Source organism: Propithecus coquereli, unplaced genomic scaffold, assembly GCF_000956105.1.
Source record: "Propithecus coquereli isolate 6110/MARCELLA unplaced genomic scaffold, Pcoq_1.0 Scaffold98, whole genome shotgun sequence".
Lineage (NCBI taxonomy): Eukaryota > Metazoa > Chordata > Mammalia > Primates > Indriidae > Propithecus > Propithecus coquereli.
This window is the reverse complement of record NW_012156173.1, coordinates 6,751,986-6,779,046: the sequence shown is the minus strand read 5'-3', so window position 1 is coordinate 6,779,046 and position 27,061 is coordinate 6,751,986. Positions and strand designations below refer to the sequence as shown.

Below are 27,061 nucleotides of genomic sequence, written 5' to 3'. Positions count from 1 at the left end.
AAAAAAAAAAAAGGTTTCAGAAACCAATAGACCCTGTCATAACAAAGAATATTTTGTGTCCTGGGGAGATTTAGAGATGGGCCGATATCAAGACGTGACCTACTTTTCCCATGATAGGGCTGCCTCCGGATAATACTTTGATTTATTGACAAGGGGATGATCCCAAACTGATATCTTTTCTGCTTGTGCAATCAGAAAGATAATATCAATCCAAGTGAAGAATATAGTGTACAAAATAGTAACATCCATTTTTCAATGGATTTCTGTTAAAGGTGTTTATTACTCTGAAACCTTGTCAATATATTTAGAATGAGCTTAACTAAGCATTTATTTATTTTTATCCAAAAAGTTGTTGCTGTGATCCTCACTTGCTATTAAAAGGGTGATAAGTTTCTTGTCTTCTCAATGAGTTTTTAATTTTCTTTGTAAAGTTAAAATTGAACCACTAAAAAGAACATTTCTCAAGATTATTAAAGCGAAAGTCATAACATTATTGGAAATGGGGGGCATTTATTTTCTTCCTCCAGTTTAATTTGTTTGTTTTTTTAGTGATTGGTCTTTCTTTGTTTCTTTCATTCTTAGGGTTTTTTGTTGTATGAGTTCCATACTGCTGTGTAACAAATTACTTTGAATTTAGCAGCTTAAAACAATAAATATTATTTCACAGACTGCTGAGGGTCAGGAGTCCAGTAATGGCCTAGCCAAGCAGTTCTGGCTCAGGGCTTTTCACAAGAGTGTAGCCAAGAGGTTGACTGGGGCTTCCATCATCCGAAGGTTCGACTGGGGTCAGAGGAGCCACTTCTGAGATCACTAACGTGCTTCTTGGCAGAAGGCTTCACTCAGTTCTTCACCAGTTGTTGGAAGTCTCCATTCCTTGCCACATGGGCCTCTCCTTAGTGGGATGCTTATAACAGAGCAGCTGATTTTGCCCAGAGCAAATGATCCAAGAGAGAAAAAACGAGATAGAAGCCACAGTGCCTTGTATAACCTAATCCCAGAAGTATTAATACTATGGCTTTTGTCATAGTCTGTTGGTCCCAGACACCAACCCTGGTACAATGTGGGAGAGAGCTATACAGGCTGTGAATGCCGGGAGGAGGGGATAATTACTGGAGGCTGTCTTGGAGGCTAGCTGTTACAATTGTGGTGCTAGAATGATTCACCCATAATGTAAACTTGCAGAGGAGGTATATACACAGTTCACAGCATTTATCATGAAATATGTTTTCTTTTCAGAAAAAAAGAATGACATAAGAAAATTGTTTAGCCTCTTGATATTATTATTGTCAAATTATTCATTCTCTTTATTTAACCTATTATTACCGAAGTTTGGTAACATTTTGACAATTGGCATAGCATTTGTGAAGAACCATTTAAACGATTCCAAAGCATTACATTCCAGAATATAGTTCATTTCAGAAAAGCAAAATTGCTTTGTTTCCTGTGACAGCAGCCAAAAAAAACTGAAAATAAAATGAGCAATCCATTTCTTTTATTCCAAGTTATCTCTTAAAACTTTTTTGGGTATGTTTTAGTCATCTTGAGAATTCTGTCACTCTTTGACTTATATTAAAAGACAAACAGAAACAAATGCCTTGGAAGACAAAAATTTGTATAGATTGAACATTGAGAAAATATACCTGGACTTATAGCATTTAAGATAACTTGTGTTGCTATCTGCAAACTTACATTGCCAGAAACTGGAATATTCTATTTCCTTATCAATTACTTCTATAAAGCCATGTTTTGACAATGTCTTCCATCAGTGATACTATAATACACAGTCTATTTTAATTTTATTTGTTACAAGTTGCTAACCATTCTTCATATGTTAGGGCCATCTAGAAATATAGAACCACAGCACTTTAGATCTGGAAAGATCTTTGGAATTTTTGTGTTAAAAGTGTTCTCCATTTTTTGAAGGGTTGGGAAATATTACACTCAATGGTGCTGCCTCCCATGTTCTGGTTTGTCTTCAAAAATCTGTTTAAAATTTAGAACCTACTAATACCAGAGAGCAGTATGAAGTCATTGATAATTATTCACTGTATATAATCTCCAGAAAATGCCAACACCGGTTAGTACACAATGGTTCCAAAGAGTTAGAAGAATGGAACCAAAGACAGATGTTGGCAGGCTATATCCTTTTGGGATTCTCCCTATTCCTACCGTACATATGCTCACACATGTGCTGTGTGGCAATGATCAAGTGATAGGGCTTCTCTTTGAGTATTTAACTTTCCTCTTAAAAGTAAAACTGTGATATTTAAAAAAAAAGATCAAGGTTAAAAGTAGGAGTCATTACAAATATAGCACATGCACATACACACAAACACACCCTCAACCACCTTTGTATGTTAAAGAGCTTATTTTGCTTAGACTCAGGGTCATATTACAAAGTTTAATTCTAAAGTAAATAATTTTTTTCATTTTCATTTGGCTTGTGAAAATACCATACATTGTATAGAGTTAATCTTAGCCAAGGATTACTGCAAGCATAATTCCTTTCTCTGACATTAGTTTCAGCTAATTTACACAAGAACTATGGGATTTAGGCCAAGATTGGACCAACCTTCGATGACTGAGCTAAATTTTATTTCCTAAGTTAGATTTACAATATTAAAATTTGATATTTTCCAAGTTTATTAGCTGGAATATGCATATTTGTGATAGGATAAGTTCTTCATAAAATCTTATTATTAATTACTCAGTACTTTGTGATCGTCCAATATTTTAAATTAATATTTTGATTCTTACATGTTACCACTGAATTTTTTTCATTTATTTTAATTTGAGGATCATCTTTGTTTTTCATAAGAAAGTTTCCTCCACTTTCCTTTTCTAATTTTTTGGTAGTTTCTCGATTCTTTTTCATCTTTCTCTAAAGAAGATTTCTACAAATTAATCCTCTAGGATACAGTTTTTTTTAGAGCACAGTGATGTGAATGTATCAGTGTTTAATTAAACAGATTGTCTTCTTTCACTGGTTCCTTTTCTAATTTTTGCTTTATTATATACTTCAGTAAAGCCAACCCCAATTCTAACCTCCTAAACTCTGGCCTTTTGGGGGCATGTATTCTAAATTTTATTTCTATACCTAATAAAGAGATAATTTCACTTCTCTGCTGGTGCATAAGAAACTACCCCAAAACGTAGTGGTTTAAAACATTTTATTATTTCTTACGATTCTTGGAGTGAACTGGGGCTCTGCTGGATGATTCTTCTTCTGGTCTCACTCAGGATCTCTCATGTGACTTCAGTTTATGGCAGATGGGGCTGGAATGATCACCGTGACTTCATTGTGGCCCCTTAGTTAGAAGCCTGGGCTCAGCTGGGACATTGGGACATCTGAGCCTCTCCTTCTTCACATGACTTCTTGACATGGTCTCCCCAGCAGGTTATAGCTGTTGTTTTACATGACCACTTAGGGCTTTCAAAAAGCAAAAGCAGAAGCTCCCGGGCCACCCTAGAACTTAGTCCCACAGTCACTTCTGCCTCATTCTCTTGGTTGAAGAAAGTCACAGGGTCAGCTCAAGTTCATTCTGGGAGGAAGTCCACAGGGAATGCATACTGGAAGGCATGGTTCATGGGGGGCCATCTCTGGAGAGTAGCTACTACAGGGGTCATGTTTTCCTTTTCCACTAAGACCTCAATTCCTCTCCACTTCTTTTTCAGTTCCCTGTGTCTCTGGCAATTTGCCTAAACCTACAAATATCACCTTCTTATCCATAAACATGAAGAACATCCTACAATGGAATCCACCAGAGGGTCTACAAGGAATTGAAGTTACTTATACTGTGCAGTATTTCATGTAAGTTGGTTCTTTTACTTTTGGATAATTTATAAACACAAGACTCAGACTCCTGTTAATTGTGCAAAGGTAAACCATCTATGGTATTAAATAAGTGTTTGAAAAAGAGAAAAGTTTTAGATATCCCATGTTAAGTTTTCTTGATAGGTTTTGTTAGATTAAATTAGAAAACAGTTTCTTCATGGAGACAGAAGCACTGGGTGCTCAGGAAAAGGGAAGTTATGGAACTGGAGAAAAGAAGTTGGCCAAAACATTATTATGTGGCTGAGCAAACAAGGCAATCCATCATCTCTGAAACTGCTCAGCTTTTTGGAATCATAGACATTCTGAGACTTAGTGAAACTTAGTGTAGAACTCTGTGCAACCAGCTGTTCCTATTAAAGATCGCAGTGAATGGATATTTTTACTTTTCACCTCTCCCTCAAAACTCATTGCAAGCAAGAAAAAATGCAAAACAGTTAGACAACATCCATCTTCAGACAAACAAAAGAAATGCCATAACCCCAAACCATAAACTCTGAAGCATATAAGCCAAATCCTGTGGAATCTGAAGGAAAACAAATGCAGAAGCTGGAAGCAAACCTATACCTTCTAGAGCTCCAACGGCAGGAAATGATTTCACAACAATAAGAGTCACAGTAGTAAGAGGCCCACCTAACAATCTACGAATGAAGAAATCTAAGAAATTGCAACCACCAGAAATTGAGGAAATGCCCCCATGGAGGAGAATTCAGACAAGTAATTGTCCATAGTTTTACTACAGTCCATGAACTACATAATCTCCAAAGCTAAAACTCATAGAAGATAGAAGAGAAAACAGTAAAAGAAGAGACTCTAAGACAACACAGAAAAAAAATTTTTTTTTGAAGCAAGTGGGTAGAGCTTAGGAAAAAGTTGGAAAATAAAAATATTCTATTAAGATGAAAACCTATTTTAGCTAAGTGATAATAATGGTTGAACAGGTAATACAGACTATTTGGAATTATATATTATAAATTCATGGTATGTCTAGACAAATCCATAAAAACAATAGCAAGACATAGCCTGGTGAAGTCACTAAACTTTAAGAAAATTAAATGATTTATAACCATTATAGCAAAAACAGAACTCAAGTTGGAAGAAAAGGGGAATTTCTGCCTGGCAACATTCAGCAGAATACATCCTCCAAGGGCAAGACAAATGTGACCTAAGACTCTTTTTATTTTTTTGTCATCATGACATTGCAACAGAACTAAGACTCTTATTAAGTTCAGTAGACTTTTCAAGCAGGTGGGAACTCAGGATATCACTTCCCTGAGACCCTTTGTTGGGGGCAGGTACCACTAACTAAAGATGATGTCCAACTAACATAAATATAAAGATGAATTCAAAAGAATTTAGTAAGGACACAGTTATGGCAAAAAAATAAAATAAAATAATAACCCAGTGACATGCACTGAATTCCTCTAAATGTAGAACTAAGACTAAATAGCGATGAGAAAGATAGTTATAGAAACTTTTTTTGTAAATGTTGAATTTAAACAATAATATAACAAATCAGAAGTGGGGAAGAACTGTAAGTGTCCTGATTTTCATAGCAGGAAGCCATTAAATGTGACCTAAAATGAAAATACAAATACTTCATTATTTTAATAACAAGTCTCTCAATATTTTTCACAAACTGTTTTCTTAATTTAAAAGCTTTTTTAGGACTAATATCTTTTGTGGTAATGAAACATTTGAACTTCAGCAATTCCTTTAATTTCACTTAAATTTCTTTTTTTTCTATTAAAGTTCAAATCAAGTTTTATTTGCTACTTTTATTGAAACTATATGTACGATATAATTTAATTTTTGTCTGTGCTGCTATCTAATCATTCTTCTGTTTATATGTAAGCATGACAAGATGTCCAGAATCATGTACTAAATGTTTCAGGGTAATGGGTTTTCGGGTGATTCATTTCTCTTTCGATTATACTTTTCTGCTTTGTTCAATTGTTTGGATTAAAAAGCATTTACCATATTTACAAGAAAGAATAAAGTCATGTTTGTCTTTGAAAAAATAATTCACAGCAACCTCATTTATCTAGAACCTCACTCTCATTTCTAAAGAGTTTCTCAGGCGCTGGTGTTAGAGGAAATAAGACTTCGCTCTGCAGAGAGAAACAGCTCATGAGCGTGCCCTTGCCTCCTTTTCCATTAGGTGGAGCAAAGAGCTTGCTCTGTCCTTTATATTTGTCTGTGATTCAAAAAGGATTATACAAAAATAGGCAGAGTCATCACTGCTCTGTGAGAGCAGATAACTTAGATTGTGCACATTTCAAAACTGTGTATCTAAAAAGAAGCTTGCTATGTATGTCAGAGTTCTTACACACCCATGCATGTGGAATGTGGACAGGAGTAGAGGGTGGCGTGTTCCACTGCCAGAGGGCTCCAAGCTCAGCTCTGGCGTCAGACAGTCCCCAGGTCATAGCCAGGCTGAGCAGGTTACATATTATACTTTTATACTTTTGCGTGAAGTTTGTTTCCAGGATGAAAATTTAACAGAAGTTTAAATTATATCCACCAAAAGAATTGAACGCAGGAAATAGAATGTAGCCCTAAAATCACAAGCTTTGTCATCAGGGAAAAGTGATTCAAATCCCAGATATGCCTTTTATTAGTCATGTGAACTTGAGTGTTTCCCTTAATCCCTCAGTTTCCTCATCTATAAAACGGGATGAAAATAATGCCACCTACCTCCTAGGGTTGTTACGATAATGAAGCGGGCCCTCACATGACTTTTTGCCAGGCATGAGCATCATTACTGAAATATTTGTTGAATGATTCTGGTCATCATTTATTTTGTTCAGAATTCAGTAAAGAGCATTTTCTCCTTCATCAGCATCTGTCGTGGGAAGCTGCCCTGCCCTTGGCAGAGTGAGGAAGTTCGAGGAGGGAGGATCACATAGGCAATGGCAATATTTTTCAAACCACATGTCAAGACCTGTTGATAGGTTATGAAATCAATTTTGAGGGACATAGCTAGCATTATTTTTAATGGAAAGGAATGGAATGGTGTAAAGTGGAATGGAAAATAACTGAATGCATGGTATATAGTAAAGTTTAAATATTATCTTGTACTTTTGTTTTAGTATATTAGATGTGTATCCTTTATGAACTGAATCACAATGTAAAGAATATTTTTCTGCCATGGATCATGGTCAAAAAAAAAATTTTTGAAAACCCCTAAGCAATTTCAAAAAATTTGAAAACCACTTGGATGGCGAAGTTGGCCAACAAGATCTGGCTATATTTCTAATGTTTTTGAGTAGGTGTGGTATCTATGAAACAGGAGACATTTACTTTCAGAAATCTGTTGCTATATTCTGAAGCTTTGGCAATGCTTATAAAAGTTGACATACCTCCTCCTCGGGAGGAGTCATACTTTTCCCGTGACTTTTGTGATACATGTTTTTCCTCTTCTCTCTTTAGCTGCTACTTCCAGGTCTACTTTGTATCCAACCTTTAAATCTTGGTGCTCCGGAATTTTTATTCTAGACATTGCTGTGTCTCCATGGAGAACTCATTCATGCCTGTGCCTTCAATGAGCAGCTCTATGCCGTTGCCCTGAGCCCCACTGCCTGCTGGGCATCTGCATTTGGATATCTCATGCATACCTCAACACATTCCCAAATCTGCTCCTCCTCAGTGTTCCTTATCTTGGAAAATGTTACTACTGTTCTACCCATCTGCCCCAGACGCAAAAAGACGTCATCCTTAACACCTTCATTTCCCTAATCTCTTGCATGCACTCACTCACCAAGTCCTATCTCCTAATAGTTCTTATTTTTTTAAATTTTTAAAAAATTATTGATCGACTGAGACAAAGTCTTGCTCTGTCACCTGGGCTAGAGTGCCCTGGCGTCAGCCTAGCTCACAGCAACCTCAAATTCCTGGGCTCAAGTGATCCTGCTGCCTCAGCCTCCCAAATTTAGCTGGGATTACGGGCATGTGGCACCATGCCCGGCTAATTTTTTCTGTTTTTATTAGAGACAGGGTCTCTCTCTTGCTCAGGGCTCAGGCTGGTCTCGAACTCCTGAGCTCAAGCAATCCTCCCACCTCGGCCTCCCAGAGTGCTAGGATTACAGGCATGAGCCATGGTGCCCGGCCCTTCTCTCCTAATAGTTCTTGCTTTTGTCCTGTCCTCATTAATTCTGTTACCATCCTTGTCCAAGCCACCTACACGTTCCCTTGGACCACTGCAGTATCTTCTGAACTATTCCCCACGCTGCCACTTCTAACCCTGTCACCTTCTCCACACTCCCTCCAGAGTTAGCTTCCTGAGACATGCCTCTGATCTTGTCCCCCAACACCCTGCCTTAATCCCTTCAGTAGCCTCCCACACAGCTCTGTCTCTTTCACTGTCTCATCCCGTGTCACCCAAACTCTACACCTGAGTCTCTCCACCTGAAAAGGTCTAAAAATATTTCCTTCTTCCTATTGACTCTGAGTGTTGTGTTTTTAATAAAGAAAAAGAAAATCAATATGAACAACCTAATCGATATCATCATTACTATCCTCCTCCTCTTCCTCCTCCTCCTCATTGTAACTATTGAAAATGCAGGTTTTTGGATGCACTCCACCCTCATGAATATTCCCCAGAACGTTTGATGCCTAGCAAATTTTTAAATTTTAGGAAAGTGCCAAGATAATTTTTCTTCCAAGAAAAAAAATGGCTAACCATTTGTAAAACAACACATCAAACAGACCTCGTATACAGGGTGGACTATAAACTTACATAGATGATTACTGGAAGAATGGATCACACAATATGTAAAAATTTTACTGTAGCCAAAGAATAAAAATAAAATACATACTTTCAGAATGTACTATCCACATTATAATTCACAGAAAAGAAAGGTGATTACAGAAACTCTGACTCATGTTCCTGACAGCTAATGAAAAAAAATTGCCAGCAGCAAAAATGGATTCTTTTTTATCTCAATGACAGGCACTTTTGTTTTTCTGGAGAGAAGGTCTTCAGTTCCATTCAGTTTTATATAATGACTGGGAGTTTTTTTTAATTGTAGAGAGGGCATCTCATTATTAATTCCAAGTTTCCTTCCTAGCAGATATGGGCAAAAGAAATGGCTGAATAAATCTGAATGCAGAAATATCAATAGGACCTACTGTGATCTTTCCTCTGAAACTTCCGACTATGAGCACCAATATTATGCCAAAGTTAAGGCCATTTGGGAAACAAATTGCTCCAAATGGGCTGAAACTGGACGATTCTATCCTTTTTTAGAAAGTAAGTAATGCAACTATTGCAATTGTTAAACGTGTTAACATCAAGTTAATCTGACCTCCTGATTTAACAGTCTCAGGCTCTTAGACAACCTTGTCCCAGAAGAAAGTCTCTGCTTGTTCTGTTCTGCACCAGCAGGTTGAGTGACGAGGCCAAGACGCTTCACCTTGCTGGTTCTCACAGTCTCATCTTTAGAGCAAAAGGTTTGGGAAAATGATCTCTAAGATCTCTCCCAGATCCAAAATTGATGCTAGATGCCAATAATTTCACAATTTGATTTTGTTTTACTATTTATTGGAGTCTCTGTAATTTGAGTAATAGCTAACAGATTTTCTTTTAAATGTGGGCTTATAAACCATTGACATGTGTCCATAAGATTGATTAAAGATTGTCCTGATCACCCAACTAAAACTCTTCTTGCTATAAACTTGGTAGCATGATGATGTAATTTCTAGGTAAAACCATAATTAAGGCAATATCTTCCTGGTATTTGCTTTTATAATTTTGCCATCCTCTGATGTGTGGCTAACTCAGCCATGAGAGACCCACTCAGGGCCACCATAATGAACTCTACAAGTGCTGCATAGGCCCTGGAGCTCTTCCAGATCAGGGGTCAGAGAATTACAGCCCTTGGGCCAAATCCAGCCCCACCCCAATTTCTGTTTTCCTACAGGCCAAGAGCTAAGAATGGTATTTATATTTTAAATATTTTTTTTAATCAGAATAAGAATATTTTGTGACATGTGAAAAGTACAGGAAATTCAAATTTTGGTGTCTATTCATAAATAAAGTTTAATTGGAACACAAGCCACACTCATGCATTTTACATAGTTATCTATGACTGCTTTTATGCTACAACCAGAGTAGAGTAGATGCAACAGAGATCATCTGGCCTGCAGAGCCTAAAATATTTACTGTCTGGACTTCTATAATAAAAGTTTGCTGACCTCCGTTCTAGATCATTCTAGTCTCATCTCTGATTTTTCCACTTATCAAATCATGTTAATGTTATTTATCACCAACTTTTCAAGTCATAAACAGTTTTGATTGTATTTACCATCATCAAGTCCTGTTCATCCATGTGACTAAGTAAATACAACACTTGGGTTGGCTGTTTTAACATTGCGTTAGGGTGTATGAAATGATTAGTTCAAGATCTGGCCTAACCCAGGCCCACCGTAATACGTTTTGAGGCAGCTCCTGTGAGAGGGTAGGTTTTAGGGCTTTGAACCGAGTAGGATTACACTGTAGCTTCATCTAAGGTGATTTTTACATCTGAACATGATAATACCCTCTCCCCTCCCCTTCAAGCACAAATCGGCCCACCAGAGGTTGCTCTGACTACTGACGAGAAGTCCATTTCTGTTATCCTGACGGCTCCAGAGAAGTGGAAGAGAAATCCAGAAGACAGTTCTGTTTCCATGCAACAAATCTACTCCAATCTGAAGTATAACGTGTCCATATATAATACTAAATCAAATAGAATGGTAAGCCCAAAATGGAATGGAATATATAATCTATGTACTACTTTTTGTAGCTAATGCTAGAACAAACAGCCCTGATGCTTTGAGTCTCTGCCTGCGAATCAGGGAAGATGTGATATTCAAAAGAGATGCCGTACAGATACACTTGAAGCTGAAATGTAGAAAATTTACAGAACTGACTTCAGATTTTCCTTATAGAAACTCTGTGTTAACAGGGTGTGATGTTGCTACTGGAATGTAGAGCGACTGTGCACTTCACTTTGATGGAGAGCTTTTACTTGCATAACATCTGTCTGTCACTGTCCTAGAAGAAAAAAAAATGTTAGCAAGAACACAGGACAAAGTTGAATAAAAAGATCCATGCCTGTGTTTTTTTGAGAATTGGAGATGGGTCCAGTTCCTGCCCGTGCCCTGCTGAGCTAAAGAAAAACGGTGTGTTGAAACTGTTGCTGGGAAAAAAAAGTTTACAGTGACAGTAAAGGATTAAATGGCATCTCAGTCTTTTATTTCTTTCTAGAGGTATTTGTCTGGGCTGGTCCCAGAAATCTTTGGCTGTAACCACTGTTTGCAATTCCCCGTCCTAGTGGTCCCAATGTGTGACCAACCACACGCTGGTGCTCACCTGGCTGGAGCCAAACACTCTGTACTGCGTCCACGTGGCGTCCTTCGTCCCCGGGCCCCCTCGCCAAGCTCGGCCTTCTGAGAAGCAGTGTGTCAGGACTTTGAAAGGTGAGCTTAAAAAACTCAGCCCGTCTAAGGAAGGAAATCTACTAAAACTAGAAGGAAGTATGACAGTTTAGATATGATTTTGTCAAATACATGTCTAAAAGAAACAGATTGAGGCAAAAGCAGAAACAGCTCTCACCAGAAATGCACTGAGCGGCCCCTGGGGACTCTGCCATGGAGCCTGGCGGGTTTCGGACTGTTCTCACCCCTGCAGAACTGTCAGTACGGGTCCTAGCGTCCACGGCCAACAATCCTGCCACAGTCATACGGCCACCTTGTGAAATCGCAAGAACTTTTACACATCTTTTTTCTTCTTTAAAGCCATAATCATTCTGATCAATAGAAGTTCTGTGATCTTCAAGAACATCAGACAGTTTTACTGCTGGAAGCAAAGCATTATCCTAGAAACACAGTAAAACAGAAATTTTTTGCCCCCCCCTTGGGAATCCTAATTCCAGGCTCTTCCAGTTGCGTTCAGATACCACTTACTGGCCGCGCGAGAGCCTGGGATCAGCAAATCCACGGTCACGCCTCTCCCCCCACAGTTGCTTCTCTCTCTTTCGTTCGTCTCCTCCTCACGTTTTCTGAACTGAGCAGCCCGGAAACCGTGGTTGAAGATACTCTTTGCTGTTAGGAGACACAGAATTGTGAGCTTGGCATTTGTTTAATCTTTCTTCTCCCAGGCAGAGAGGAGCTTGAACTCAAAATCCAAATGAACATTGAAAGAAAATAAATCCTAAAGTTCGCCTGCATCCCAGGGCTTGTCACCCAGTTATCTTTGCTTCTCGTCCAAACATGCTGGACTAGAGACAGATTCTCACCACCTTTCACCCTACGCCTGGGTCCTATCATCCTGGGTCCAGCCAAGAGTAGGAATGCACAACCTGCTTCCTTCTTCCCTCGCCCCCGCCCCCCTTTCCAGATGCGGCTACCCCAAGGAAAAGAAAGGGCACGTTGCCAGTACTTGTGAAAAGTGCAGGGCTTTGTTTTTCAATCTCTGTCTTTATCATACCTTTTCCTTTAAAATGAAGGGTTCTCTGCCATATGTCAAATGAAACTAAAATGCCAAGCAAAACAAAGCAGATGGAAGAAATCATTTTTGTATTTGGGAAAGGTGCTCTGTTTACTAACAACTTGATCAGTGCCAACTGGTAGGAATGAATTTCCAGTGGAAATCATTGAGGCAGTCAGTTGGCAGAGCAAAAGCAACAAAAGCACAGATTAAATTAAATACTTCCCAGTACGCGGACAGAGCTCACTTTCTCACTAGTATAGGCAAAGTAACAAAATAACAAGGCGCCATTTCTGGTTCTGAACTTTCCCTTGATATCCCAGCTGTTGGATCACCAGAGATACTTTTCCTTCACACCGGCATGAGGGCTGCTTCCTGAAAAATCAGTATTACCTCTGTAGAGACTATTCTTCTTGAAAAATATTTCCATTTTCCATAGTCCTCCAATCCCTAAAATCGAGATACAGTTTACCAGGTTTATTGTGGTGACTCTTTAATTAGAACAGGCTTGGTTCAGGGACCAGGGATTGCATTAAAGGGCTGGACTGAGTTGCAGCCTAAAGTGGAGGCAGGTGGTGCTCTGGCCCCTGCAGCGTCCACCTTGCGGCGTTGGCACATTACCGCACGGAACCTGACCACACATGTGCTCTTCCGGAATTGTTCAGGGTCACCGAGCCGGCAGCTGGCCCCCACTGGACTTGTCCCACCAGCTATTGTTGCCCGCCCTCATCATCCATGACGCATCTGTTCCCAGTCTTTAACTGGATAGTTAACTGGATAGGGACTTAGCTGCCTTCTCTCAGGCCCAGGCATCAAAAGCATCCAACCTACACGTGAATTAGAATGCTTCTGTCTCACTCTTGCTGGTTTTATTAGTGTGTAAGGGATACACTAGGACTTTTGTCATTTGTGCTAAAGCTCTTCCTTTTTCCACTTCTGTATTAGGATTCTCTAGAGAAACAGAACCTATGTATATCTATGGATATATAGATATAGATAGATATAGTCTCCTATTGGTTCTATATATTGTTTGAAAGAAAGAGATTTGTTTAAGTTGGCTCACAGGATTTTGGAGGCTGGCAAGTCCAAAATTTGTGCAGGCAGGAGATCCAGGGAAAAGCCGATGCAGTTTCGCCCAAAGTCAGTCTGCTGGCAGAATTCCCTCTTTCTCGGGGTCGTCAGTCTTTTTTTTTTTTTTTTTTTTATTAAAGTCTTCAATTGCTCAGCTGAAGCCCGCACGCATTATAGATGGTAGTCTGCTTTACTCAAAATCTACTGATTTAAATGTTAATCTCATCTAAAAAATACCTTCACAGAAACATCTTGAGTAATATTTGGCCAAATATCTGCATACTGTGGCCTAGCCAAGTTGACACAGAAAATTAAGCGTCACAACTTCCAAGCACACCATAGTAGCTTAACAAACATAAGTTAGTGAGCTCTAGTCATCAGCTATATAGTCTGATCAATAGTGGGCCAGGCCTGCGTTTCTGAAAACCTTTTCCCCAGGTCTTTCCATCTCTCTGTGGACTTTTGCCCATCATGAGCCTACAGCACAGCAGGACCCAGGAGGGAGTTAACTGCCATTCTCAGCACACCCAGTCCAGCTACCTCCCTACACACATCCCTAAGCTCCAGCCCTACCCAGAAAGTCTAGCTAACCAATGCAAGGATGATTTGTTATTCATATAAAAGGTGATGCCGTGCATTCACATCCCCCACTGAATGTGTGGGGAAGATTGAGTCAAATGAGTGCTGGGGAAAAGTGGGGCCACTCAATGGGATCTTCATAAGAGGGTTTTGTTGTTTGGTTAGAAGTGCCATGAGTTCCCCAAATATCAGATGCCCTTCAAATAGCTGAATCCGCATGGATCTCAGAGCCAGACATAAAATGTTGGAACACCTGCTGCTTGGATCACTGATGCATCCTTACTATAAAGGTTTAAGGTGCATCCAGATGATTCCTTAAGACCATCTACTGTCAGAGAGAATAAGAATTTTGAGACCTCTTATAACATTTAGATTAAACTTCTCAAAATACAGATGAGAAAATTTGTGTTCCTAAATGTAAGTGATGCGCCCAAAGCCAGTTATCTCCCGCCACACCAAATCACAGCTCTCCAACCCCCTCCTTTTCTTTTTTACAGATCAATCTTCAGAGTTCAAGGTTAAAATCATCTTCTGGTATGTTTTGCCCATATCTGTCACGGTGTTTCTTTTTTCTGTGATGGGCTATTCCATCTACCGATATATTCACGTCGGCAAGGAGAAACACCCAGCAAATTTGGTGAGTTCTTGGTAGCAGGAGTATTATATTATATTATATTATATCATATCATATCATATCATATTATCTTTATGTTATAACACACCTGCAGAAGGATAGAAAAAAAGACCATAGAACAGATACAGTTCCAATTAAGGGAAGAGTGAATTTAAATAGTTGATGAATTATAAAACACTTTTTGGATTGGCTCACTAACATAACCAAAGATAAAGATTCCATAGCTTTGAAAAGATGTTATTTAACGATCTTCTAGAAGTGCATGTGTACTCAGGGACTAGAATTTCTAAATAATACATGAAGGCTAAGATGAGAGCCGGCATTGGGACCTCTGGGGGTACAGGAGGGCCCCGACCCCCTGCGTGGGGGCTCAGCACTCATGCCAGGGCTTGGTGAGGGGAGGTGAGTAGGAGCTAGGACACTTGGGGTAGTCGGAAGAAGCAGCGGGACAGCGGTGGGTGGAACTGCATGACCCTGTTGCAGGCTCCAGTGAGAGAGTGGGCGCAAGGCCCAGGTAGAAGACCGGGCGCCGTCCTAAGGAGCTGGGGCTTTACTCTGCCGGCAAAGAGAAATCACCGCAGGGCTTTAAGTTGGGAGCATCACATTCAGTATTGGGTTTTAGATCCAAATGGATTTTAATTCCAGGACAACTTTGGGGAGAGTAAGGCTAGAAATAAGAAAAGCAGCTGAGGGACTGTGACAGTTGTCCGGGGAGAAAAGACGCAAGTCTAAAGACAAGAGAGGGACGGAAACACAGGAGGACCACCGCCAGGACTTAACCATTCACAGAAAGGAGATGCAAGAAAATAGAAGGGACAAACCCAATGTTACTGGACCATCGCTGAAGGGTTCCGAAGGGCTGAGTATATTTTTTTAAACAATAAAAGCTATTTCCTTGGGAACTATTAATGTTCTTGTGCACATGGTAACATACACTGGTTCCTGTCAGTTCCGTTTGTAAATGTTTCTGTGACTCTGCCTGTACTTAGGTTTCAGAGTTGGCTTCTCAATGGCATCAGGAGACCTTTCCTGGAAGGGAAATTTACAGCAGAACTGACTACTTGTGATTTTTTTTGAAACCAGAAATTTTATAAAAGAAAGAGGCTGAAGGTCCTATTTTGCAATATTAAATGAAATCCCATGGCAGAGTGACAATGAGGATTATAACATAACCCATAACTGAAGCTCTCTTAGATACCAGGCACCTTCCACATACCCCAGCAATATTTTAATTCAACTGAGCTTCCCTGAATTGATGTAGAGTTTCTCTGTCTGCCATAAACTGGCAGGTGAATTTCCTTTTTTGGCCCTATTATAGCATGCTTAGAATGGTGTAGGGGGTAAGACCATCCCTACTCATGTATTTCTCTCCCTTTCTACATCCAACTTTCATGCCTGTCCACATTTCACGTCCATGGCGTATCCCGAAAAGGGCTGGTCACCCAGGGAACCACAGCTAATTCACAAGTCCGTAGCAAACTACACACAACAAAGCAGTTTCACAAATTCTGTCGCACTCCTCTTTGCCACTCTCCATGTGACCGAGATTCTGACTTCTCAGAATTAAAAAGGTTCAAGAAATTAAGCCACCTGCCTGCATTTCCTCAGCCAATCAGAGGAGGGGGCAGCCACAGGCCAAGCCTTGGTCTGAGAAACACCCCCCAGGGAGCCACTCTGCACTTCCGGGGGGGCCTTGTGTGGCTTTGGGTCTCCAGCCTCCTAGTGAGTGAGGTTCAGCTGTATATTTCAAGCATAACTTTCATTTTCACAAGTTGGTAAGAGAATGTCGTTAAAACTATCTGGGGACACTATATTCTACCTAATAGCTGTTTTTAATGTCTCTCGGAAGTGAAAAGGTGAAAACCATTCTCTTTTCTCTTTATAGATTTTGATTTATGGAAATGAATTTGACAAAAGATTCTTTGTGCCTGCTGAAAAAATCGTGATTAACTTTATCACCTTCAATATTTTGGATGATTCTAAAATTTCTCATAAGGATATGAGTTTACTGGAAAAAAGCAGTGATGTATCATCCAACCTTAATGATACCCAGAACCCGGAGCCACCCCAGGAGAACGTGGAGGTGGAACACTTAGGGTATGCTTCGCATTTGATGGAAATTTTCTGCGACTATGAGGAAAACACCAAAAATACTTCCCTCTCCCGGCAGGAGTCACTCAGCAGAACAATACCCACAGATAAAACAGGCATTGACTATGAATATGACGTAAGAACCACTGACATTCGTGTGGGGCCTGAAGATCCAGAGCTCAGTTTGCAGGAGGAAGCTTCCATACAAGGAAGAGTATTCGAGCAACAGGCAGCTTTGGCAAACTTGGGCCCACAAACGTTACTGTACTCACGCACCCCTCAGCTCAGAGACTTACACCACCAGGCACAGGAGCACACACACTCAGAAGCAGGGCCCGAGGAAGAGCCATCGGCGACCCTGGTCGATTGGGACCCTCGAACTGGCCGGCTGTGTATACCTTCCCTGTCTAGCTGCGACCAGGACTCCGAGGGCCGTGAGCATCCTGCGAATGATTGTCTCACGGAGGAGGGCCTTTTAGCCAGACTCCATGAGGAGCAGGCTCCAGACAAGCCACCAGAGGAAAATGAAACCTATCTCCTGCGATTTATGGAGGAGTGGGGGTTATATGTGCAAATGGAGAACTAACGTCAAAACTTCCCTTTGCCAGACCCTCGTGTGACATGGCTTGTGAGCGCAAACAGATGAGTGACCCGACAATAAAGTACCTTCCTGGGATAAAAGAAGTTTATTCAGATTTTTCAGTGTTAGTGAGAATTACTTATTTCTTCTCTCTGTGCTCATAGCACTTGTTTGGACCTGCCGCCTGGGGTGGTTGGTTCATGCATGTGGGTCTCCTGCAGTGGTGGTGGGCACCTAGAGTGCAGCGGCTGGCCCGTCGCATTCTACAGAGGGAGCAGTTAATAAATGTTTGCCAGACTGGGTGCAGAATTCATTCAGGTGGTTTTACTGTGGCCTCTTTGTTTATTATTTTCCAACAAGCACAAGTATTCAATTATTTTCTGGGTATTTACTGTGTATATAAAGCATTGTAAAAAATATTTCATAAAGATAATCATTTTATAAATACTACTTTTTCAGAATTTGGTTATTGTAAGAGTGAGGAGATACTTAAAACATACACATACCACTAGGTCGGTGGTAAGTTGGTCACAGGTAAAAAACCGCAACTCACTATTGAGTCATAATAATCCACGTTTAGAGTGTATAAATCAGGCACAGACCTTCCTGATCTCACACACTTTTGCCTACTTTAAGAAGCCAGATTTAATGTGAGTAGTTATGGAGTATAAACATAAATTATTATTTTATAATCAGAAAAATGTCGTCCCAATAATTTAGCAGGGGCTTCTTGTCCCTCCAAATTAATCTGAAAGAAAATGCCACCATTTTAAAATAGAATATTACATTTACTTCTGGAAACGTGTTTTCAAAGAGATGTTTACATAGTCTGTAAACTAGAAAGTTGTTCAGCATTTGAAGCACTGTGTTACTATTATAACATTAAATATTCTATTAGAATGGGCGGTGCCTCGGAGACTCTTTTGAATATGTATGAATGAATATCCTCTGTCCACATAATATTAAAATCAACAAATAAGCACAGGACATACAAAAGAAATAAGTTAAATGAAAAGTGAGGGAGAGTTTATTAAAACTTGATACAATTTACTGTGGGAACTAAAGCATACCATAAAACAATACCTTTCTAGTTAAATTCCAGCAACTTGTTTCCATCTCCTTTACCACTTAAGAAAATTAAATTCTGCAGTCACCCTGGATTAAAATGGGATAGAATCAATATTAAGTTGAATCATATAAAATTGTTGATGGTTGGCTGTTTTTGATCTGCAGAAACAGCAACTTCGTATGGTTTTGCCTTAATATATATTTGTTTTCATCAGGAACTCATAATCCACTGATGCTCTTTCAGGAAAACAGATACCCACGTTATTTCCTTATTTATATTTTTGGCACAGGCAGACAACCCTGGTAGGAGAGATGGATTCTGGAGTCATGATCTTTTGCAATTGTCCACAAATCTGAACTGTCTTGGATCTACTGGTTTAATTTAGAGCATAATTATATTAATCAGAGTGTTCTGTTCTTCTCAATCTTTATAGATACGATACTGCGAGTTTGGAAGAGCAAATTTATATCACTAACCATAAAAGAAGTTCAGGAGTGAGAAAGAATAAGTTGTTACTAAGAGCAAAAGGAAAATAAAATGATTGTTGATAGTTTGGCTTGTTAATTTCATTCACACAATATTAATTGAACACCTACTACATCCTTCAGTGTCTTCATCTGTCAAATAGAAATAACAGCCTCCTTAGGGTTGTTCTGAGGGTTAAAAGGACTGTGGAAGGCACTTAGAATGGTGCCTGGTACCAAGCGAGTGCTCCGTGTTTGCTATTGTCACTAACTGCCAGATCACATGCTTAGCCCCAGAAAGAGAAGCCAGTTAGACATATGACTATTTTGATTCAAAGGCAGAGCTTGCCTGACTTTATTTTCCTTACCTGAAAGTACAGTAGTAATTTGCTTCCTACTTCGTACCTTCAAGATTGAAACCCTTCAGTGGTTGAGCCACATTTTCTGGCTTTGTAAAAAAGAAGCTAATTCTGAGTTGCTTTTACATCTCCTGTCATTCCAAGCACGTCAGAGTGTTGAGCATTTCTCTTATTTTGCTGCTTCAGTACTTTGTCGCATGTACACATACAAACATACATGTACATTCAAACATGAGCATATAATAGATATTGCTTGTGGGGGGAGGTGACATCTTAGATGTGGTGTATCTGTGTCAGGGGGGCAGCTGTCACGCATCCTGTTCCTTCTGTGGCCAAACCTTACCAGCTCCAAGAAGCAGTTGTCTGGTTCTCTTCAGGTTTCCTCCCTAGGGCTGAGGTTCAAGTGGAGCTGAGAAGCTGAAGTTTCAATGTCTTTGACAAGTACAGTCGGCCCTCCACATCCATGGGTTCTCCATCCATAGATTCAGCCAGCCACAGATCAAAACTATTCAGGAAAAAAAAAATCCACAAAATTCCAAAAAGTGAAATGAATTTCCCTCATACCAAGTACTATGTTGAATCTACTCCAATGAAGTGATGTGTAGGCAGTGTATTAGGTACTACAAGCAATCTAGAGATGATTTAAAGTATATGGGAGGCCAGGCAGGGTGGCTCACACCTGTAACCCCAGCAGTGTGGGAGGCCGAAGCGGGAGGATTGCTTGAGGCCAGGAGTTTGAGACCAACCAGGGCAACATGGCGAGATCCCATCTCTACGAAAAATAAAAATTAGCCCAGTGTGGTGTCATGTGCTTCTAGTCCCAGCTACTCGGGAGGCTGAGGCAGGAGGATCACTTGAACCCAGGAGTTTGAGGTTGCAGTGAGCGATGATGACATCACTGCACTCTAGCCTGGGCAACAGAGTAAGACCCTGTCTCTAATAAATAAACAAATAAATAAAAGTACATAGGAGAATGTGTGTAGGCTATCTGCAATTACTATGCCATTTTTTATAAGGGACTTCAGCATCCGTGGGTTTTGATATTGTGGAGTCCTGGAACCAATCCCCCCACGAGTACCAAAGGACAACTATACCATTCATCCTACAACTGGTCATTCCCAGTATTTTACGTACTGCTTCCACGTTAGATGAGTTTTCCTCATGAAAACATCTATTAGTGGCTCCATTTCCACACCTTAAACAACTGGTGAATGAAAATACCACCCCATAAAGTGGGTGAAACCTAGTACTACATCTTGCCTGTGGAAAGGAAGTAAGGGACATGAACTGGTCCCTGCAGCTTGTAGCATGGGAAAGATCAGTGCACCCAGGGAGAGCACTACTGAAGGAAATCAGTGCAGAGAAAAACTGTTTGTGCAGCCCAGAGCACAGTCTGCCCAGCGTGGGAAACCTAATGAGAACATTAAACAGAAAACTTGATCATCACGGATGGGAGCACCTGGGTCATAAATCAAATTCCTTCTGGCCCACACAATACCACCCTCACATCTTGCAGATGAATTTTTGCTAAATTATCTTAGATGAACTGTTTTTCTCTATTTCCTTTTTAATTCCCCATGTTATGTCTTCCATGAATCTTCTACCTACCTAGTTCTTTTTTTCAAAGACTTTGCTTAAAAGTATGTGCCTATAATTTTTAAAATGAATAATGCCATCATTATGAGTATTTTAATAGTAGCTTTTTTATTATAGAAGACATATATTAAGATATACACACACATAGTCATTGTAGACTAACTAGAAATAAATGGGGGGGGAAATTATCCATAATATTCTCACCCCGAATTTAACCACTGTAAACATAATAGAATAGAGAAATGACTCTCAACTAAGGGAAATTTTGTCCCCCAGGGGACATTTGGCTGTGTCTGGAGACATTTTTGTTTGTCACTACTCAGAGGGAGGCTGCTGCTGGCGTCTAGTGGGGAGAGACCAGGAACACTCTAGACAGCCTACCACGCCCAGCGCAGCCTTCCCAACAAGGAGGTATCAGACCCAAAATGTCAACAGTGCCTAGGTTATAAACCCTAGTGTGGAACTTTCCACACACTTCAATTGTGTATATACATACATTTTTCCCAAAAGGGGGATCATATTGAATTCTTTTATAACTCGCTCCTTTCACTCAAAAATATATATCAAACTATCTTATTTCAACCATAGGTTAAATTTATGATGCACCAATATTACTCAAACTAGAACTTTTGAAATGGCACATTGGGAATTATTTTTTATAAACATAATGCTTTAAAATCTTTTTAGCCAAACAGAGACCAGAAATGCTGTGAGTCCTTTAAAGATAACTGAACCTCTCAAAAGTTTCAGGTTTTATTTCCTGAAAACCACTACTACCCCTCCGGAGCGGCAGGACAACTATTAGATGGTCATTTATTATATCTTCCCATATTGAAGTTAGACCCTGTGCTTAGTTCCTGCCACCACTCCTCGAAAGCCTGGGCCCTCAGTGACAGGGTGTGAAGGCCATTACTTTTACCATCTCAGCAGGACGGATGCTCCTCCAGCCCCCTTTGTCTGTGGAAGCTACAAAATTTCAGTCCTACTAGTTCTAATCTTTAACAAATTTTCCATTTAGTTTCCATTTCTGGCCTTCATGCCAGTAAAGATGCAGAGTGAAGGTTCTGTCAACCTTGCTACATCCAAGACTCCCTCGAGGGAGGGGAGAGGACCAGTGTGTTATGTTGGGTGGTGGTGCTGTATGTCGTGTCTGTGTCCCAAGAACTGGATCTCTGGCTCTTTGCTACATCTGGAAGCAAATGAGGTATTTTCTCCCTTACCCTCCCCAGCAGATTTCTTTTGATTTCTCAATCTGTCTGTCTCTAGATTAGGTGGTACTCGGAGGCTTCCCACCAACTCAGAAGGACATATGCCACCTGTTTATGTTTCTTGCACAGGCCTTTGAGACAGATGAACACCGATGGGAATAAATGCCATCAGCCACTTGCCTGTCCCTGAACTGACTTAGGTGGAACATACGAATTAGACACTGCTCTTAAAGGGCTCATGTAGTTAAAATAATGTACATATTATTCTTTCTTTTCATGCAAGTGCATTCTTCCGCACTCTGGAATTGATTTGAAGTGCAGAAACATCAGGATTTTTGATGTAAAAGGAAAAAGACGATGGGGATTTTAATCCTAACTCCCCCAAAAGGAGGTGTGGGGTATTGGATCTCTATTACATTTGTTGACTTTTTGCTTTTAAATGACTTTGACAACCCTTGACTAACAAAAAGATATGTGGACAAATGGAAACAAACCTTAGAACATTTCAAATTGACTGATTAAGAGATTGATTAGCTGAGGAAGAATCAGTATGGTGTATTGGTTGCAAGGATAGACTCTTGAAGCTAAGATGCTCAAAGTCCAGCTCTGCAGCTTCTTAGGCTTGTCACCATAGGCAATTTACTCAACCTCTTTGGACCAAATCTCCTCGTCAATGAAATGAGGATAATAACTGTTCCTACCTCATGGAGCCGTGGGAGGTTTAAATGACTCAATACATTTAAAGTTCTTAAAACAGTACCTGACACAAAATAAGCGCCCAATAAATGTCGGCAATTAAAAAAAAGTACCAGAAAGCATATATTAGAATGTTCATAGAAACATTGTTCATTTTTTAAAAATCTAGAAAGAACACAAATGCTTATCAGCAGGAGAAATCTTGGCAACGTGAATGAACCTCACAAACATAATATTGAGCAAAAGGAATGATTCCTAGAAGAATATATAGAGGATAATTCCATTTATATAAGTTTCCAAAAGGTGAAAAATTCAACACTATATTGTTTAGGGTTACATATGTATATGGTAAAACTATAAAGAAAGACAGGAAATGACTAACACAAAGTTCAGAATTATGTTTCCTCCTTGGGAACCAAGGGGAGAGCAGGACGGAGCTCACAGGGGGCTTCACTGGAATTGGGAATGGTCTCTTAAAACGGTGGTGGAAACAGGGATATTCCTTTGCTTATTCTTCTTTATCCGGAGCATGTATATTATACATGCCCTAATATATGTACATTTAATTGAACAAAACAATAAAGGAATGCCAAAGCTCCTGAATTTTAGTGTCATCCTCTTGGGTTCCATAATCAGTATTAGCTTGGTGACATTGGTCAAGGCATTTGGAATCATGAGGGCTATGGTACATTTTCCCTTGGAAGTCAGAAACTAGTATGCTAGTGGTTATATTCTGTTTACAAAGCTTCTTAAGTTTCTAAAGTTTTGACCAAGTCTAAAATTCTGATCAAAAAAGAATTGTTGACAAACTGAGTTAATTGAATTTCTATGCTGAAGGGCATGAGATTAAAATCTTGGCTTTGCTGAAAACTGTCATTATTAAAAAAAAAGCAAAACAAAAAACAAACGCCTGTGCCCTGGCAGGAAATGTGGAGGACGTGTGATTCACACAAACTTCTGAAATGCAAGCACCTTTTTCCTACTCCCAGGAAATAATGAGTTAATAAGTAACAAGATCTCAGGCAGGACAGCAAGCAGTCCCACTGACAAAAATTACATAGTATGAACAAATCCCTGTTTGATGAAGCAGCTAATAGTTGATCTCTGCTAACTGGTTTCAGCATGCAGGGAAAAAGGGTTAGGGGTTTAGAATGTTCTGCCTTTACACTTCGGCTAACTGTTCCTTTCGAGCTTGCCTTGGTTACAAATGCTTAGTGACCATTAGCAAATACAGTATGTTTGCTTTTCCTAAGGCACAAATTTCCTGCAAGCTTGTTGCCACCAGCTTCCAAAATGAAAAATTTGTGAAATTACGGATTCAAACAACACCTTTACATAGAAACACTTTTAATCCAGACATAATGAAGAACTTTAAACATTTAACCTTTGGAGGAAAAAAGTGTATGAAAGTATAAACAGAAGTATAATTAAGACTTTTGCATAAACTGAAGTATAATTAAGTATAATTTATTTAATAAAATGTTTCTTGTTAGCAACCCACATCAATTAAACCCTAGGCTAAATACCAGGAATGTTGTGTTCATTGTGAGCATCACATTTTAACAAGGGCTTTAGCCAACCAGAAAACAACTTGAAGAGGGTCTAGAAGCCAAGACCTAAGGCAAAGTACAGAGAGAGAGAATGTAGGATTTAGTGAAGGCTTGGGAGCCATATGCAAAGGACATTCCTGTGAATGAGGACATGAGACATATATCTGTTGCTTCAGAGAATGGAAGTAGGACACATATTTGTGAGTCGCTAGAAGGCAGAGCTCAGTTCTGAGTAAAGAAGGGCTTTCTATAATTAAATGGCAGCTATTAATTCTTAGCCATATGAGGTACTGAGGTCCCTGTCACTGGAAGGGTAAGCTTTTGCAGACAGATTCCTCCATGGGGTTGGGAGTTGGAATAAATGGTCTCTAAGTTTTCCTCCACCTCTAAATGTCTAATATAAAGTATAAAAAACAATATTTGAAATCATCTTCATTTCTTTTTTTTCTCCTTTTTCTTCCAGGTAATTCACTCACTTGTACTTTATTCTCTGTTTTTTGTAAATTGCCATAGACTTGCCCTTTGTGTACAGCTCAGAGGAGTCAAGGCGTGCCTTTCCTTGAATATGACACACGGGAGCCCAGAAGTTCCCGCCTGAGGACTTGGCAAAAGACCGACAGCTCTGAGTTCTCATCCTTGCAAGAAATGAGTTTGAGTTGAGAAGTGTCACCTTCCCCCATCCCTTTTCCATTGCTGTCATGCTTAAGCAAGTCCCTTTTATTTATTTATTTTTTCCCTAACGAAGTTTCTGGGTTGCCAGAAAAGGAAGTCCTGCACAAGTAAGGCACAGAAGACACCTTGTTTCAATAAATCTCTCTCTGACTCCTAGACCAGGACTAGACATTACTAGAACAGTTATGCATCAGAGAAGTGTTAATAGATGATAGGTTTACATTTTTAAAACATTGTCTATATCACCCTTCAGTTTCAATAAACATTATCTGGTCTCTTCCTAATTGTCCAGAAAAACCCAAAGGCGGTTAACCATTAGAATGGAAGTTTCTTTGCTGGAAGTATCAGAGCATGTTCTTGAATATAACTTAGCTAGTATCTCATTTCTTACTGCATTCCCTGTCTCAGGTATGCCCAAATATAAAAATCAGATTATTGTGCTTTTTCAACAGATAGAAAAAGTGAAAGTGAAATGAAAAGAGGTAGGAGGGAAGGAGGATGTCTTCATATCCCTGACATCTTGCAGTGTGCAGCACCCAGCTCAATTTTGTGGTGAGCAAACGAGTACATTGAAAGCATGAGCAAAGACACTGGGGCCTAGAAGTTCTCACTATACTTAGCTGGGACAGGAATGTGAATAACTCTACAAATATTCTCATATGTAATATATCACTTGACTTCTAGAATGTAAACTCCATGAAGGCAAGGATTTCTTTTCTCATTGATACGTTCCCAGCACCCAAAACAGTAATGTAGTAGTTGCTCAATTAAATCTTTGTTGGTGGAATGTATAATATGAGTAAATGATCTTAAAAATTATATGAATTAGTTCTCAGAAATTGACCCACACAATAGTTAGCTGATCTTTGATAAAGGCACAAGGGCAATTCAATGGAGAAAGGATAGTGTCTTCAACAAATGGCACTGGAACAATTGGACATTCATTGCCAGTACAAAAAAAAAAAATGAATCTAGACAAAGACCTTCCACCTTTCACAAAAATTAACTCAAAATAGATCATAGACTAAATGTAAAATGCAAAATATAAAACATCCAAAAGAAAGTATATAGCAGAAAATCTAGGTTCCTTGGGGTTGGCAATGAGGTTTTGGTTACCATAACAAAAGCACAATCCAGAAAAGGGCTCTTGGCCAAGGGAGAGGTGAATGCTCAGTCTCTGAGATGCACGTGCACTTGTACTTTGAAGGAAAGGTCAGAACACAGGCAGCAGGTCATAGTGAGGCAGGAGGAGCCTGGGAGGAGAGGAGGGCAGGGGCTGATAGAGGCCAGATCCCAGGAGCTTTGTGGCTCCTGTAAGGAGTTTGGGTTGCTCTTTAATGGCAATGGGAAGCCACTAGAGAGTTTCAAGCAGGAGACTGATATGATTTTTTACAGTCAATAAATGCCAGTTTGACCTGAATCTGAATGACTCTGTGATGGTGGATCAATAGGCATCTTCAACTGTAAAAGAGAGAACATGGAAAAAGAAAATGAGTTGACGTGGGGGTTTTTGGAGGGAGGGCTGTTTTTGTTGTTTATTTTTGTATTTATTTTTGTTTTGCCAGGAGTTTGGAATGAAGCATGATGTAAGTCTGGAGAAGCCTAACTTGAGATACTTGCACTATGCTCACGTGGGGATGCCAAGGTATAGATGGGAATACAAATCAAAAAAGTGGGGAGAGGGTAGAGCTCAAGAATGAATCATTCTCATAAATTAGAATCACAGAACAAAATAGCCAAGGGAGAATATAGACTACAAAGAAGGGAAGCCAAGGATAGAATCGTGGAAAATGTAGGCATTTAAGGAGAGAGAAGAGGAAGGATGTCTAGAGAGAGGAGGGAATGGAGAAATTATACCGGTAACTTTAGCCAGGCCCAATATAGCCTCTAGCAAAGGGATAAAAAACCTGAAGTGAGAAATTTCCAGAGATATTGCAACCAAAATGAAGACTTGAGGTCAGAGGAATTAATATGAAGAATCCAGTAGAGACAATACTATCTTCTGCGTCAGCAAAATACACTTCCATTGAAGGGGCACAGGTTGAGGACGTGAAGCAGAGACCTGGTCACAAAGAAATTGGGTCCCAGAAAATTTATCATACAAAAATAATTGGACAAATACACAAGAATATAACTGTATGATGTTCATCACTGCATTTATAATAGCAAAGATTTTAAAATAATTTGCAT

General features: G+C 39.7%; 1 protein-coding gene across 2 annotated transcripts in view; it reads left to right on the top strand.

The window, feature by feature from the left end:
- Nucleotides 1-17,643, top strand: part of IL20RA (interleukin 20 receptor, alpha) — a 32,322-nt gene extending 14,679 nt beyond the window's left edge. For both annotated transcript variants that reach the window (XM_012665189.1, XM_012665190.1), the window contains exons 2-7: nucleotides 3,676-3,811; nucleotides 8,905-9,083; nucleotides 10,392-10,567; nucleotides 11,149-11,293; nucleotides 14,450-14,589; nucleotides 16,472-17,643. In XM_012665189.1, the coding sequence (XP_012520643.1) occupies nucleotides 3,676-3,811; nucleotides 8,905-9,083; nucleotides 10,392-10,567; nucleotides 11,149-11,293; nucleotides 14,450-14,589; nucleotides 16,472-17,263 (1,568 nt within the window). In that variant the 3' untranslated portion in view covers nucleotides 17,264-17,643. The remainder of the gene's footprint in view (nucleotides 1-3,675; nucleotides 3,812-8,904; nucleotides 9,084-10,391; nucleotides 10,568-11,148; nucleotides 11,294-14,449; nucleotides 14,590-16,471) is intronic.
- The last annotated feature ends 9,418 nt before the right edge of the window (nucleotides 17,644-27,061 follow it).